The sequence below is a fragment of the Somniosus microcephalus genome, chromosome 5 (genome assembly GCF_052327205.1).
Source record: "Somniosus microcephalus isolate GS21.2 chromosome 5, FLI_Smic_1.0, whole genome shotgun sequence".
Taxonomy (NCBI): Eukaryota; Metazoa; Chordata; class Chondrichthyes; order Squaliformes; family Somniosidae; genus Somniosus; species Somniosus microcephalus.
The window spans coordinates 154,303,409-154,320,735 of record NC_140991.1 but is presented as its reverse complement, the minus strand read 5'-3'; the positions used below and the strand labels follow the sequence as shown (position 1 = coordinate 154,320,735).

Below are 17,327 nucleotides of genomic sequence, written 5' to 3'. Positions count from 1 at the left end.
GGCGCAAATCCCCAAGCGCCCGGGCTTGACGCCGCTAACACCTCCCGCAAAATTCAGCGGGAGGTTAGCAGCGCCGGTAGCTGTGCCGTCGGCAATGACGTCATCGTCAAGCAATGCGACACCCTTAGCGCCCCGCCATGACCCCTTACCGCCCCGCTGCAGAAATTTGGCTGTACCCCATGAAGCTGCCATGGGCAATGTCAGCGACAGTCTCGTGGGTCGCAAACTGGGCTGACCTGCGCTCACGAGGCAGTAATTACAGGGGCAGCCCGGCTGCCCCCCTACACCACCATTTCATTGTTTTGGCTGACCTCTGGGTCGGCCTCTCGTGGCGGCCCTTGGCGGGGCCGTGGCTGCCATCACACAGCCCAGCACTGTGTCTCGGTGCCGGGCTGCGGCCACGACACCAGGCCGCCCTGGTGGGCTAGTGGAGGCCGTCAAATGGCCTGCAGAGTCACAGCGTTCCTTCCCTTTAATGGAAGGGATGGGGCGAGGAAACGCTCTGGCGCTACCGCGCTTTGCGCCCCAGACACCACCCCGAGAGGAAGTGGAGCACCCGAGATAGCACACTGCTTCCTTGCAGGGGCGGTAATCCCAATTTAGCGACTGGGGCGGTACTCCTGTGCTGGGCATTAAATGGGTGGCATTAATTTGGTTACGGCCCCAAAAATCTCTCCCCCTTTGAGCTTTATGCAGGTTGCATGTGTTTGGAGTAAACTCTCTATCCAGTGTCACCTCATTGGAACAACCTCTCTCACCATTGACAGATCACTTCTGTCATCTCAAGTTCACCTGCCATCTATTACATCAGCATTGGTGCCCTTGAAACTATTTCACCTTGATCCTCAGAATCCCACCACGATCAGCCCCAACACCAGCAGCACCAGGCACACCAGCAGCACCAACACGACCACCAACCTCCTCTGCAATCAGCTGATGCTGCACAGGACACAGGGCATCAGCACATTGCTGCCCAGGATGCCAGAGATTCACTTTATACTACATCCTGGCTGCCACATGATGCGCCAGGTTGTCACCACCTCACACCAACACCATAAAGCATCCCTACAATGCCCAACTCATTCCTTTCACAGTCACCACCATTGTGCTGGGCGGGTTTAACAAGCCCAGGGGAAAATCGTTTTGGACAGCAGGCTGTAGCCAGCAGCGAGGCCGGGACCCGCCACTGATGTCACCCATCATAGACCCGCAAAGGTTGGTAAAATCAAGCCCGACAATTCAGCTTTCATTACATAAGTTTCTAAATAATTTTCTGGGTCGGATCACTCAACCTTTTTTGTTTCTGAGGCCCCCTTCCCGTGTTATAAAAATTCCATGGACCCCCCTGTAACACAACACAAGTATTTTTTCTGTATAAAAATTCTCTCTGCGCCGGTCCCACTCATCATCTTATTGCTGCTGCTGCTATCCTGGCACTGTAGCAAATGCTGGTCCCCACACCCATCCCACTCCCTCTTTCCCTACACATGAGCCTCAATCACATGAGCCTCAATCACATGACCCCCCACTCTCAATTCACAATTCACAATTCAAATCGTTTTATTGGCATGATAAGTTACATCTTATGTTGCCAAAGCATCAAAATACATTTATGGTTTAGCACATAAACGCAGTTCTATTCATACAGTGTACTCTCCCTCTTTCCCCTGTGACCCCCAACTCCCTCAGCAGCTGTTCCCAGTACATCAGTCGGTCCTGGCTCTCTGCTTGATTGTCAGTTGAACAGCCTTTTTTCCCCAACTCCAATATTTTAGAACTAATAAACAAAAGTGTGCAAATAAAATGAAAAACACAATTATTTTAAGGCCCATATGATTTTTCTCCCAAATTGCTCGCAGCAGTGTCCAGATTAATGTTTCATTCCTGGTGGCTCCAGGACAGTCTCAGAATGTTGAAATGCTAACTGGAGGCCAACATTGGGGGTGAACAATCAGGTCTGCCTGTGATGCCCTCCTTGGTAGAGCAAGACTGCTAACACTCAAGGTATGGGCTCGCAGGTGAACAATGAATGAGGTTAGGCACCAAAGGGCAGCCAGCACCCTTGTAACTATACTACAGTGTGAGTCAACACTTTGAAGACAGCAGGAGAGAAAATGGGGAGGGAAATTAGACTGCACAATATTTAAATGATTTTGCAACCTGTTTCAGTTTTGCTGGTAATAAGTGCCAATTCTAATAGTTTCCTAATGTTGACATATTCCGCTCTTCTTCCTCCACGAAGACAGCGACTCACTGTTTGGCCCCAGCAGCTCCTTTCCTCCTTTCAGCTGCCGCCTCTTTCTTTGCTCTTTCTCCATTTGATTGACAATCACGACTACGTGAATAACAAAAATAGGACAAAAAGAATTCAAATCTGAAACGGAACCGACATACATGCATGAGCACGGAGCTGCCATTGGCTGATTTCAATAGCCGAGGATACTTGAACTGAACAGTTGCCGCTGGTGATGTTTGGCAGTGAGAGGAGTCAGGGCGCGAAAGATGAAAGTCGAAGAGCAACTGCATCAATTAACCTGGGGAAGAGGGAACAACAAACTACACAGCATGGCGTTAGGACAAGTGTGGGGGGAACGAAATATACAGCGGGGCCTGGTGAGAGGAGAGCAGAGGACGGAGAGCTCGAGCTGGGGGATCTGTGCTCAGCGTCCGTCACCTCTCTCCCTTCTCAGTGAGCGAGGGCCTGGGCTCAGCGGCAGCTGCCGCCATCCTTGCACATACGTTCAGGAAGGGGGGATGCAGAATTCCGAGTTGGGGCCGGAGCCACCAGTATGAAGGGGAAGGGTTCCCTAAATGGTCAGATGACCACCACGTGCCAGAGCGATGTAAGGCTGGAGGAAGTTGTAGAGATAGGGTGGGATGAGATCATAGAGGGATTTGAACACAAGCATAAAGATTTTTAACTGAATGTATTGGAAGGCAAGTAGCCAATGTCATTCAGTAAGGATGAGGGTGAGGACCTAATGCAGGATAAAACGTGGGCAGCAGCGTTTTGAACAAGTTGAAATCTATGGAGGGTGATGGATGGGAAGTCAGCAAGGGGGTTATTGGAATAATTGGGTCTAGAGGTGATAAAAGCATGGATGAGTGGTTCGACAGAAGTAGAGATGAGGGTGGCTGATGTTGCAAAGGTGGAAATGCTTCATCATTTCAAAATCACAGTCTATCTCTAGTCAAAAAGATGGCCAGACAGCCTACTACATACTTAAGAACATAAAAAAATAGGAGCAGGAGTAGGCCATAGGGCCCCTTGAGCCTGCTCCACCATTCAATAAGATCATGGCTGAACATCGAGTTCAACTCCACTTTCCCGCCCAATCTCCATATCCCTCGATTCCAAAAATCTATCTATCTCAGCCGTGAAGATATTCAAAGACTCAGCATCCACAGCACTCTGGGGCAGAGAATTCCAAAGATTCACAACCCTCTGAGTGAAGAAGTTCCTCTTCATCTCGGTCTTAAATGGCCTACACCTTATCCTGAGAGAATGGGCACGATCTTGTCAGCCCTGAGGAGGCGGGTATGGAGGCGGGACTGCCGGGAAAATGACAGAATCTGGGGGCGGGTGCACATCCCGCCTCCGTGCCATCTTGACAGGAGGCGGGTAGCCGACCCGCGCTGGGTCCTGTTTCCTTGGAGGCAGGAAGGGGATTAGCGCCACTTATCTGCCTGTTAACAGGTAGTTAACAGGCAGATAAGAGGATTATCCCCATTTCACCCACACAAGTGTGGGCTTCCAGAAGGCTCCGAACCCCGCCTGGGTCACCGAGGTGAGCAGTGGGTCTGCGGGGGTCGGGGGGTGCAAAAGTGTGCTGTGAAGGTAAGTGATGGGTGCAAGTGTGGAGAGGTGAGTATATGAGGTAAGTGGACAGTGATAGTAAAAGTTTACTTATCTTTGTTTCTTCCTGCAGGCTTCAATCGATGGGTATGCAGAGAGTCTCGCACCTCCGCAGCAGAGATGACAGATGGATGCTGCATTCTCCAATGCAGCAACCATCTAATTTCTACTAAATAAAGAGGTTTGATGAGTCTTGAATTCAAGAACTCATCAAACTACAGAGAATGTCAGTGTTTGACAGCTTCACAGAGCTGTCAAATGATGACAATTCATCTGTCAAAAAATTTTTGTCAAAAAGTTCTCTGTAACAGGCTTTCTCTTAATTGGCCTGCTCAGCCCGCTGAGCGGACTTAACAAGATCAATCAAGGGAAAATAGCATGGGTTGGCCAGAAGTTGATGGAGGTGGGACTGAAACCCGACAAGTGGGAGTCCCGCCTCCAAAAGCTCCCCATTGGCAAAATCCAGCCCTATGCCTCCTAGTTGTAGATACTCCAGCCAGGGGAAACAAGCTCTCAGCATCTACCCTGTCAATCCCCTTCAGAATCTTGTATGTTTCAATGAGACCACCTCTCATTCTTCTAAACTCCAGAGAGTATAGGCCCAATCTACACAATCTCTCCTCATAGGACAACCCTCTCATCCCAGGAATCAATCTAGTGAACCTTGGTTGCACCGCCTCCAAGGCAAGTATATCCTTCCTTATATAAGGAGACCAAAACTGTGCACAGTACTCCAGGTGTGGTCTCACCAAGGCCCTGTACAATTGTAGCAAGACTTCCTTACTCTTATACTCCAACCCCCTTGTAATAAAGGCCAACATGCTAGAGAAGAAAGTAGCACTAGAGGCGGAAGTAGTGCCATATTAGATAGGAGCAGGCTAAGAAAGACTACGAAAAATTCAAAAATGGGTTTAGAATGCATGTACGTAAACGCACAAAGTGTGGTGAATAAGGATGGTGAGCTATAAGCACAATTAGCCGTGTGGCAATATGATGTGGCAATAATGGAAACGTGGCTTAAAAACAGTGAGGACTGGGCACTTAATATTCAAGGGTACAAGGTGTTCAGAAAAGATAGGGAAGGAAAAAAGGGAGGTGGGGTGGCAGTGCTGATTAAGGAAGACATTGTAGTGTTGGAAAGGGACAATGTTCTTGAGGGGACAAGGACAGAATCCATTTGGTTAGAGTTAAGGAGCAAAAAGGGTATGATCACACTATAGGGGTATTCTATAGGCTTCCAAATAGTGCAAGGGAGGTAGAGGAGCAAATCTGCAGGGAAATCGCAGAGATATGCAAGAACTATAGAGTGGTGATATTGGGGGACTTTACTTACCCAAATATCGATTGGGATAATGTTAGGGTAAAGGGAAAGGAGGGGGAGGAATTTCTGAAATGTGTTCAAGAGAATTTCCTTGACCAGTATGTTCTAGGCCCAACTAGGAAGGAGGCATTGCTGGATCTGGTGCTGGGGAATGAGGTGGGCCAGGTCGACCAAGTGTCTGTGGGAGAACACTTGGGTACGAGTGATCATCGTATCATAAGATTTAGATTAGCAATGGAGAGGAGCAAGGAACAATCTAGAGTGGAACTTCTAAACTGGAATAGGGCTAACTTCAATGGGATGCGAAAGAATCTAGCCAGGGTAAAATGGAACAACAGGACAAACTATAACAAAACAATGGGTGACCTTTAAGGAGGAGATCTTCCAAGTACAGGCTAGGTATATTCCAACAAGAGGGAAGCTAAGGGAACCAAAGCAAGGGCTCCTTGGATGACGAGGGAGATAGAGAAGATGATGAAACAAAAAAAGAGGGTGTATGATGCATGTCAGGTGAATTCTTCAAGGGAGAACCAGACCAAATACAATAAGTTGAAAGGGCAAGTGAAGTTGAAAATAAGATTGGCAAAGAGAGAATATGAGAATAGAATGGTGGTTAACATAAAAGTGAACCCAAAATATTCTACCGGCATATAAACAGTAAGCGAGTAGTAAGAGGCAGGTTGGGGCCTATTAGGGACAAAGAAGGTGATATATGCTTAGAGGCACAGGGCAAGGCTAGAATACTCATTAAGTACTGTACTTTGTATCGGTGTTTACTAAGGAGGTGGATGCTGACAAAATATCAGTAGAAGTGGAAAAGGTAGAAGCAATAGAATGGGTGAAAATTGATAGACTGGATGTACTAGAAAGGCTGGGTATGCTTCGAGTGGATAAGTCGCCTGGTCCAGATGGCTTCCATCCCAGATTGCTAAGGGAATTGGGGGAGGAGATAGCGGAAGGGCTTGCCATAATTTTCCAATCTTTCCTAGATGCATGGCGGTGCCTGAGGATTGGAAAGTGGCAAATGTGACATCATTTTTCAAGAAAGTGTGTAAGGACAATCCTGGTAACTAATAATTAGTCAGTTTAACATCAGTGGTGTTAAAGTTTTAGAAACAATAATCAAGGAAAAAATTAACGGGCACTTGGAGAGGTTTAAGCTTATTAAGGAGAGCCAACACGGATTTGTAAAAGACAGATTGTGTTTGACTAATCTAATTGAATTTTTTGATGAAGTAACAGGGAGGATTGATGAAGGGAATGGATGTTGTCTACATGGATTTTCAGAAGGCGTTTGACAAAGTACCACATAGGAGGCTGGTTAACAATATTGAGGCTCATGGAATAGGTGGGTCAGTAGCAGCTTGGATAAGGAATTGGCTTAAGGACAGAAAACAGCGAGTTGTGGTAAATGGCTGTTTTTCAGACTGGAGGATGGTAGATAGTGGTGTTCCCCAAGGGTCAGTGCTGGGGCCACTGCTTTTTTTGATATATATAAATGACCTGGATATTGGAATATAGAGTAGAATTTCTAAATTTGCCGATGACACCAAACTTGGGGGTGTGGCAAACGGTGAGGATGATACCAATCGACTGCAACAGGACATAGAAAGGCTAGCAAAATGGGCAGACAAGTGGCAGATGGAAGTTAATACAGAGAAGTGTGAGGTGATGCATTTTGGCAGAAGGAACAGGGAGAGGCAATATACACTTAATGACACAGTTTTAAAGAGTGTGCAGGGACAGAGGGACCTAATGTGCTTAGGTCCCTGAAGATGGCAGGACATATTGAGAGAGTGGTTCACAAAGCATATGGGAACGTGGGTTTCATAAATAGAGGGATTGAGTACAAAAGTAGAGAAGTTATGCTGAACCTTTATAAAGCGCTGTTTAGGCTGCAACTGGAGTATTGCATCCAGTTCTGGTCACCACACTTTAGAAAGGATGTGAAGGCCCTCGAGAGGGTGCAGAGGAGATTTACCAGAATGGTTCCAGGGATGGGGGATCTTAGCTACAAGGACAGGTTGGAGCAGGTGGATTTGTTTTCATTAGAGCAAAGGAGGCTGAGGGGTGATTTGATAGAGGTGTACAAGATTATGACGGGTTTGTATAGGCTAGACGGGGAAAGGCTGTTCCCACTAGTTGATGGTACAAGGACTAGGGGACACAGATTTAAGGTTCTGGGCATGTGACACAGGGGGGATGTGAGGAAAATCTTTTTTACGCAGCGAGTGGTGAGGACCTGGAACTCGCTGCCGGCGGAAGTGGTGGAAGCGGACACACTCAATGTTTTCAAGGGGAGACTGGATAGGCACTTGAGGGAAATAAACTTGCAGGGTTACGGGGATAGAGCGGGGGAATGGGACTGACTGGATTGCTCTACAGAGAGCCGGCACGGACTCGATGGGCTGAATGGCCTCCTTCTGTGCCGCTATGAGTCTATGCCATTTGCCTTCCTTATTGCTTGCTGTACCTGCATGCTAGCTTTCTGTGTTTCTTGCACGAGGACACCCAAAGCTCTCTGAGCACCAACTTTTAAAATTTTCTCACCATTTAAAAAATACTCTGTTTTTCTATTCTTCCTACCAAAGTGAATAACCTCACATTTCCCCACATTATACTCCATCTGCCACCTTACCGCCCACTCACTGAGTCTATCTATATCCCTTTGCAGACTCTTTAGGCTGAATTTTGATATTGGAGGTGTGTAGGAGGCGGGACTACAACTTTTGTGGTTGTAGTCCCGCCTCCATCGAATTTTGGCCAACCCACACGATTTTCACTTGATTGACCTTGTTCAGCCCACCCAGCAGGCTCAGCAGGCCAATTAAGGGCCACCCGGCAACAGGTGACGTCACAGATTGACATTTCATCTGTCAAGAGCTTTTGACGGATGAAATATCAGTGTTTGACAGCTCTTTGAAGCTATCAAACACCGACAATCTGTACACTAAGTTAATTCCTTCCTCTCAGGCTGAGTTAGAGATCTCTCCAGAACAGAAAGCCGAATGCTGCAACTTTTGACAGCTCGTGGCCATTCTGCTTTCTGTGCCGGTGAGATGAGGGACTCCCGAGACCTGAAGGAAGGAAGGCTGTAAAGGTAAGTAAAGGTAAGTAAAACTTATTTAAACACTTTACACACACCAAACACACTTACCTCTGCACTCATGCACACATCACTCACCTGAACACCGGACATCTCGAACCCTCCAAGCCCTTCAGCCCGACAATCCGCCTCGCTAACTTGGTGTGGTTTGGAGCCATTGGGAATCCCACACTTCAGGGATAAAAATAGGGATTAGGCTAAAAACTGCCTGTTAACAGGCAGTTGATTGGCACTAATCCCCTTCCCGCCTCGGGGAGGCAGGTCCCAGCACAGGTCGAGTATCCGCCTCCTTTGAAACTGGCATGGAGGTGGGTTGGGGGCAGGATGGGTTTGTGCCCCTGATTTCACGATTTTAACCCCCCACACGCCCTCCAATCCCGCCTCAACAGCCCAATGAAAATCGAGCCCTTTGTATTCTGCTCACAGCTTACTGTCCCACCTAGCTTTGTATCGTCAGCAAACTTGGCTACAGTACACTCGGTCCCTTCATCTAGGTCATTAATATAGATTGTAAATAGTTGAGGCCCAAACACTGATCCTTGCGGCACCCCACTAGTTACAGCCTACCAACCTTTAAAAGACCCGTTTATCCCTACTCTCTGTTTTCTGGCTGTTAACCAATCCTCTATCCACGCTACTATATTACCCCCAACCCCATGAGCCCTAATCTTGTGTAATAACCTTTTATGTGGCACCTTATCGAATGCCTTTTGGAAATGCAAATATACTACATCCACTGGTTCCCCTTTATCTACCCTGCTAGTTACATCCTCAAAAAACGATAAGAAATTTGTCAAACACGATTTCCCTTTCATAAAACCATGTTGACTCTGCCTAATCATGTTATGATTTTCTAAGTAACTTGATACCACTTCCTTTTGGAGGATCAAAACCAATGCATCCAGTATCTCTGCAGCCACCTCTTTTAGAACCCTAGGATGTAGGCCGTCAGGTCCAGGGGATTTGTCGGCTTTTAGTCCCATTAATTTCTCTAGTACTTTTTCTCTACTTATATTAATTACATTAAGTTCCTCACCCTCATTAGACCCTTGGTTCCCCATCATTTTTGGTATGCTTTTTGTGTCTTCTACTGTGAAGACAGATACAAAATATTTGTTTAACCTTTCTGCCATTTACTTATTCCCCATAATCATTTCTCCTGTCTCAGCCTCTAAGGGACCAACGTTTAGTTTTGCTACTCTCTTCCTTTTTACATACATAAGTTCTTACAATCTGTTTTTATATTTCTTGCTAGTTGTCTCTCATTTTATTTTCTGCAAATGTGGTTGCCAAACTAACTACTAAAAGCTGCGGCCTTACATCCCTCGTGGTGGTCATCTGACTCTGACCTTTTAGGCAAGTCTTCCCTTTCACCCCACCATTGGCGGCAGAGCTATCATCCACCTTGGCCTTACTCTCTAGGATTCACTCCCTAAACCTCTTCCACATTTTCAATTCTCTCTTCATATTGTCTCTCCCTATGGGGAAGTACCTCCCTCTGTGGGAGTACCTTCACCACACGGACTGCAGCGGTTCAAGAAGGCGGTTCACCACCACCTTCTCAAGGGCAACTAGAGATGGGCAATAAATGCTGGCCTTGCCAGCGACGCCCAGATCCCATACGCGAATAAATAAAAAAAGTGTTTGGTTTCTCTTCCACATTTTATCACAATGGCTAAGATTGGGAACCTGGAATGGTGGGGATTACATCTGCATCCTACCACAATGTGGCCCAATATAATACTTCTCTGAGACACTGCACGACTGTGATCCATCTCACTCCACCTACTTTAAGCTTTAGCTGTAATACAGGCCAGAATTTAGCATTTTTGACCAGAGTGGGGGGCGGCGGCGGGGAGGGTGGCTGGTAGTGTCTGGGTTTTCGCACACGCTGTGGTGTTTTTCCACGGTGTACGTGTGACGTCACAGACAGGTTCCCTGCCCGGGAGTCAAGCCTCATTGACATGCTGGCTTCCAGTCGGGCAGGGAACGCTGGACAGGAGGCCGCAACCACAGGTAGATGCAAGCCCTGACCCCGGGGGGGGGTGGATCTGATCTCGGGTGGGGGGAGCAGGTGGAGTCCAATCCCCGAACCTGGGGAGGGAGGGGCGGTGTCCAATCACTGACCCCGGTTTGGGGGGGGGGGGTGGAGGGAGGCGTTTGTATGGGGGCGCTGATGGCGGGGGAGCTTCAGGGGCTGGGGCAAAGCACTCCTGCTCCTCCCAGCCCACAAGGATTGCTCCCCAAGACTGTCCTTGCCTCGCCGCAGCTGCCGAGAATCCTGAGGCCCAAGAGACCCAGCTAGCCACAGTTAAACCTGCACAGCAGGTTAAATCCGAGGCTTCCAGCCTCATTATAATATTTAGAGTGCCAATCTGCCTCCTGGGAGCAGGTTGTCTGCCCAGCTCCCCGTCCTACCTCTGTTAAACCTGGAAGTGGGTTGGTTGGAGGCAGGTTGGAGTCGGGATTCACATTTTTAATACTTTAACCTCCCACCCGACCCCAACGCACCCATTTTTTAGGGTTCTGTTCAAAGATAGTGAAACAATCTAGATCTGAAATTTGAGATAAGAAGTTTACCTTCTGAGTGTCCTGTTGTGCTGGATGCAGTAATATTGTTCCCTAGCATTTAAAAGTTGGTTTCATTTTGATGTTTACTTAAACTGATATATCTTTTCATTGTTACTATCAGGGAAAAGCAAGAAGAGAGAAAAGTGTAGGAACACTCAACTTTTCCCTCTGATTGAGACCCAGTTCTGTCCCTGTGACAAATACACAGCACAGCCTATAGGCAACTTGTCTGACTGCATTCTGCCTGAGGGAAAGATGGAGACCATGCTTGGCATGAAGGTCCAAGGAGATATCAAGGAATGTGGACGGGGATATCGTTATCAATCCTTGGCTTGCCGTGATCAGAATAATAGACTTGTGGAATCAGGACGATGCAACAGACATGGTAAGTTGAAGAGAAATTAAAAATTTCAGTAATTATATTCATTGGAATACATCTTTGTAAAAATATGATCACCCGTATGCTATTTCTCTAAAGTGCAGTGGGAAAAAATTACTGTAGTTTGAACAAAAGAAATAGGAGCAGCAGTAGGCCATACGGCCCCTCTAGCCTGCTCCACCATTCAATAAGATCATTGCTGAACTTCTACATCAACTCCACTTTACTGCCTTATCCCCATATCCCTTGATTCCATAGCCGAAGAATCTGTCGATCTCAGTCTTGAATATACTCAACGACTGAGCCTCCACAGCCCTGTGGGGTAGAGAATTCCAAAGATTTACCACCCTCTGAGTGAAGAGATTTCTCCTCATCTCAGTCCTAAATGGTTGACCCCTTATCCTGAGACTATGACCCCCTAGCTCTGGACTCTCCAGCCAGGCAAAACAACCTCTCAGCGTCTACACTGTCAAGCCCTCTAAGAATTTTATATGTTTCAATGAGATCACCTCTCATTCGTCCAAACTCCAGAGGATATCGGCCCATTCTACTCAATCTCTCCTCATAGGACAATCCTCTCACCCAGGAATCAATCTACTGAACCTTTGTTGCACTCCCTCTAAGGCAAGTATATCCTTCCTTAGATAAGGAGACCAAAACTGTACACAGTACTCTAGGTGTGGTCTCACCAAAGCCCTATATAATTGCAGCAAGACCTCCTTACTCTTATACTCCAACCCCCTTGCAATAAAGGCCAACATATCATTTGCCTTCCTAATTGCTTGCTGAACCTGTATGTTAACCTCTGTGATTTCTGTACAAGGACATCCAAGGGGGAAAAATTCAGTTGTTTGCGCCTCCCGTTAGCGCCTTAAGAGGGCACTAATGGGGCGCAAAGCAACTGGCGCCCGGGCGCGGCGATGTTTGCGCCGCTCACAAAATTAACTAGACATTTTGCGGCAGCACCAAACACTGCCACCACAATCTCTTGCGCCGGCAGATTGTGACATCAGTCGAGTGCGCAACGCCCCGGTAGCGCCCCGGACCGGATATTGAGTGGCGCCCCCTGCCTTTAGCAACGACAGGTTGAGGGGAGCATTTTGCAGTCAGAAAGGAACTAGAGGAGCGCTATTTAAAGGCGACCGCTTCCTACCTTTTTTTGTTGGTGACATTTGTGCACCACGCATTCTGAGAGAGAGAGAGAGAGAGAGAGAGACTTCGGGAGAGATTCAACGCTGTGTGAAGGAGTTTTGGGTACTGAGCAGCACTTTGCAGGTTTATTTTGATATGCACTTCCTTGCTTCGCCAGCGCTCTGAGGTAGTACCTCGCTCCTCGGACTTTGCCCCTTAAGACAGGTGTGAAGCGTCTGATTTAGTGCTCCAATCACCTCCAGGGGCGATAAAAGCCAAGTTTGCCGTCGGAGGCGATAATTAGTGGCAGGCGCTAAACTTTGCGCACGGCCAATAATGGCGCCCCAAACGGGGCGATACTGAATTTTTCCCCCCACATCCCACTGAATACCAACATTTACAAGTCTCTTAGCTTTTAAAAAAATCCTGCTTCTCGATTGTTCCTACCAAAGTGGATCATTTCACACTTCCCCACATTATACTCTATCTGCCACTTTCATCCCCAATCACTTAACCTGTCTATATCCCTTTGCAGCCTCTTTGCGTCCTTCTCACAGCTTACTTTCCCACCTAGCTTTGTATCGCCAGCAAACTTGGATATATTACATTCAGTCCCCTAATCTAAATCATTGAAAGAGATTGTGAATAGCTGAGGCCCAAGCACTGATCCTTGCGGTACCCCACTAGTTACACCCTGCCAACCGAAAATGACCCGTTTAGTCCTACTCTCTGTTTACTGTCCTTTAACCAATCATCATTCCATGCTAGTATATTACCCCCAATCCCATGAACCCTAATTTTGAAAGGACTTAAAATAAAATGGAATACATTAAGATGTATATATTATAAAGAACAACATTGGTATGAATGTATTTCAATGATTTGATAAATCTTGGGATTCGGATGATGCTGCAGATTTGCTGTGTCCAGTGATTCAATGCACCCAGGCACAGACCCAGACAAATCTCCCCTGCTATCTCTTCTATAAGTATGATATTGTGAAATCCAACTTTGTGACAGGGCTATTAAGTTGACTTAACTATTGAAAGCAACAGAAAATTAACTTTGTAAACGTGTCCAAGTTTGTTTCCAGACACTGGATCTATAAACTGGAATCCCGCCTTTGGTCTTCATGTTGCTATAAACAGTGCTTAAACACCTGCTTTACTGGGCATCCCTGCGCTGAAATATGAGATTGGAGGCCAGGAATATCCCCTTCCCCTGCACTAATATTGTGATGGCCCTGAGCCTACTGCAAGCACAGGCCCACCTCCACCTCTTTCCACCACCCCTTCCCCCATTAGGAAGATTTGGAAATGCTAGCAAAATGAGTTTCCACAGCTTTTTCCTGACCTTTGCCCCAGGAGAAATGAGCAGTTCCCAGGGCAAGGGTCACAAAAATCAGCCCCATCAGCTCAATTGGAAATCAATGAGTCCTTTTCCCAGGAATATTGAGCAGATTAGCTGGTTCACAATAGTTTTAAGGTTCTCATAATATCTCACAGTTCGGCTGATTTTCCAAATGTATGTTCCTGGTGCAGAATCTTGCTCAGCGGGAACTTAAAACTTCCCATAATTTTCCATCCATTAATGAAGTATTCAGAAAACTGAAAACAGAAAAAGGTTTTCCAGAATTATTGTGTGAGAGATCACAAAATTTACAGATGAATTGAAACATTGTAAATAAGGCCAAGTTAGTGACAATTTGCGTAGATTAAAATTTTGCCGGAAATTTGCTTAGATTCAGCTGTGCCTTTACAGTGTTAACAGCGCCTTTTCCTGATCCTTGTGGACTCTCGGTACCTCAGTGCACGGGGTCTCCAATCATTTCAGTAGCTGAAGTCAGTTAAGCATAAAATCCAATACCTGGAGTTCCCCATCTTAATCCTATTTTCATGGAGGCCAGATTGTTTTTAATACCTCCATCTATTTTAATTTGTTTGGTAACCCCATAGCATTAATTAAATGGAATGCACTGATTGGCTCTTACTAAGCTCTTTCAATTCTATGTTGAAAGGCTTAAAGCAAGGGATTATTGGACTGCTCAGTAGAAAAGTTTATCTGGCTCAAATACAAATGTTTTAGATATTCTAAAATTAAACTATAATTATTTCAAATGAAGTGTGGAAAATAGTTTTTAGAGAGATACAACAATGCAAAAAGTCTAAATATTGCAGCACCAAATTACCCTGAACCTCTAGCCAAGGTTCCAGAAGAGGTAAATTTAGACATTTAGCTCCCTGACGCCTTGCTTACCAAGTTAGGGAAATCTGTGCCATTCTCGCCATCCTCTTCTACCTGGGTTAAACCAGTTGGAGGATTCAACTCAACCTTCTGGGTCTGAATCCACAAAGGCAGTACTGTATTTGGAGAGTGAAAGCGGTTCCACCTACCCATGGGGGAAAAGTACCAGCCGCACCTAATCGCCACTACAAAATAACGTGTTGTGCATGTCATGGTGTGATTCTAAAAGTCAAAGCCAGCATGCAACCCCACTCTAATGGGATGCTAGCCAAACTGGATAGAAATCAGCCTTGTTCATTGGTGTTCTCAGTTTCAGTTTTGGCAAGTTGAAGATGAGATTGCCATAGTTATGTTACATGTGAGGAACCCGGTTTTGGCCAGTTTCAAACCTGTTGCATTTTCTTAAGTGTTGTATAACCATAGTATTGAATGCCATAGTCAAAATCTCAACATTTAGAGGAATTAACTAACTTAATCTAACACTTTGGGGATGAAATTGTTCTTTGGCGGTAGCTCAAAATGAGTGATAGCGAATCAGCAGCCCATTTTACAACTCATCTGATTTTCTTTTCCATTGACCTCAAAACTCTGTTTTTAGGGATAATTTTGGGAGACTCTGTTACCAGCATGGAGCCTCAGTAGATGGGAGTGCAGATCATAGAATAAATCATATAGTCTTATATCTGACCTTGGCTCCTGTCTATTGTGGCTGGGAGTGGAGCATCCCATAATTATCCCTTGGTTTCTTTTCTTAAGCGATATGCTTAAATTAAGCATCTATTAGCTGAGCAGGTTTCATAGCAATGTTGTGACCATAAGAGTTGTTATAATATGAATACTATACTAATAGTCACTACCATACCTTTAATAATTACTTTCTCTGACAACAGCTTATATAGAGGAGGCTTGCATCATCCCCTGCCCTTCTGACTGTAAGCTTAGTGAATGGTCCAATTGGTCTCGCTGTAGCAAATCATGCGGCAGTGGAGTGAAGGTCAGATCCAAGTGGTTGCGTGAGAAGCCATACAATGGTGGAAGACCTTGTCCAAAGCTTGACCACACCAACCAGGTAACTATAAACAAATTGAATGCAGATTTCTGAAATGCATATTTTGTAAACCTATTTTCAAACCTTTGATTGGTTTAATTGTCAAGATGACTGTGAACTTGATATTTGATTAAACCTCCATGATGGGCCACTACAGCTTTTGCATCAATGAATAGGGGTTTCTGTATATGCATCATCACAAAAGTGGTAGTATAACTTAGGTGTCAGATCAGCAATCTGACTCTAAACGTAACTTAAAAACAAGAGGTTCAAGATCACCTTTAGGAGATACTTTGAGCCTGCAGTATAACTGTAAAGCCAAGTTAAAAATATTCATAATAAGTCTATTAGATCACTTGGAAACATTTTAAATTTAATTTTGAATCTCTTAATGTTGGCAGAGGGCTGAAAGTCCCATTAGATATGCAGATGTATCTAAGTATAATGTAAGAGCCATAAAAGCTTAAGAAAATACTTTAAAATAGTGGTTAAATGGCATAATACAGTTATTTTACCTGACCGACTTATTGTATTAAGAAACCCCCTATGTTCTTGCTCCAGTAGTATAGTCCGAGACATCCCCTTCATTCTTGCCACAATGGAACAGTCCCTAAGCCACACATGGGTGCAGCCATTTTACAGTTTAAACTGCACGTGGTTGAAGGAGGCAGAAGTTGTGAGGTTTGGAGCAGTACAGTTTTTGACCGTGTTCGTTTATACATGTTTGCTTTGTAATTCCGTTTGTTAAGCATTATAGTAAACAGTTTAAAAGACAAAGCTACATTTGGGAACGTTTTATTTCGACACGCGTCTACTCGTTGTTAAAAACCCCACAGCTCAGTGGCTGCCTGTTTGGAAACTAAGAAGCGCCACTACATTAGTCAAAAACTTGCTCCCTAAGAAGGAAGGGACGGAATCGTCGGCGAACGTATACCCGAATGGTCACGGAGCCAGACGACAATATAAGAAAGCGAAGGTACAGTGACTGCTACTTGCTTTGTTCATTCTATTGAGAAGCTAAATAAGAGCTGCGGGTAAAATGGCCGAGGCCTTACGGAGCCAGGAGCCTCCATCAGCCAGAAAGATTGCTGGCCAAAAGAGGGAAATAAAGCTCACCCCAAAGGCAATGGAAGAGAAGTTACATAGAAGCATAGGTGCAAGGAAGGCTAAATTAGCTCAGATAACTGGAAAAATGAAGATAATCGATCGTCTCATGGAAGATAATGCTAATATTAAGAAAGCTGAAGACATGATGTATTACGATTTCTCCAAGCTGCATGAAGAATTTAATGTACTCAATGAAGATGTATTAGCACTTCTGCCTGAAGAAGAGGGAAACGCTGATCAGCACAACTGGTTTGATCTTAAATCAACCAGCATTAAGGACTATATCAAGGCCACGGAACAGTGGATGTTAAAGATTCGTCAAGACGCTGATACAGCAGAGAAAGATAAAGTTGACGATGAAGTCGGACCAGACGATAGCATTTCAGAGACTTCCGCCAGACCGAGCAAAAATCAAAAAGAAGGTAGCTCTGTTTCTGGACGCAGGTCAGTCGCTTCTACCACAAGCTCGTCGCGACGCATGAGAGCGGAGGCCGAACGGGCGGCGTTGATGGCGCGCGCAGCATCTTTAGCGGAGAAGCAAGCTCTTGAACGGGAAGAGGCCCA

At 45.7% G+C, this 17,327-nt stretch overlaps 1 protein-coding gene across 1 annotated transcript in view; it reads left to right on the top strand.

Annotated features, from left to right (window-relative positions):
* Nucleotides 1–17,327, top strand: part of thsd7aa (thrombospondin, type I, domain containing 7Aa) — a 771,919-nt gene that overhangs the window by 649,291 nt on the left and 105,301 nt on the right. The window contains exons 13-14 of the mRNA XM_085988376.1: nt 10,976–11,239; nt 15,499–15,677. Of these exons, the coding sequence (XP_085844502.1) occupies nt 10,976–11,239; nt 15,499–15,677 (443 nt within the window). The remainder of the gene's footprint in view (nt 1–10,975; nt 11,240–15,498; nt 15,678–17,327) is intronic.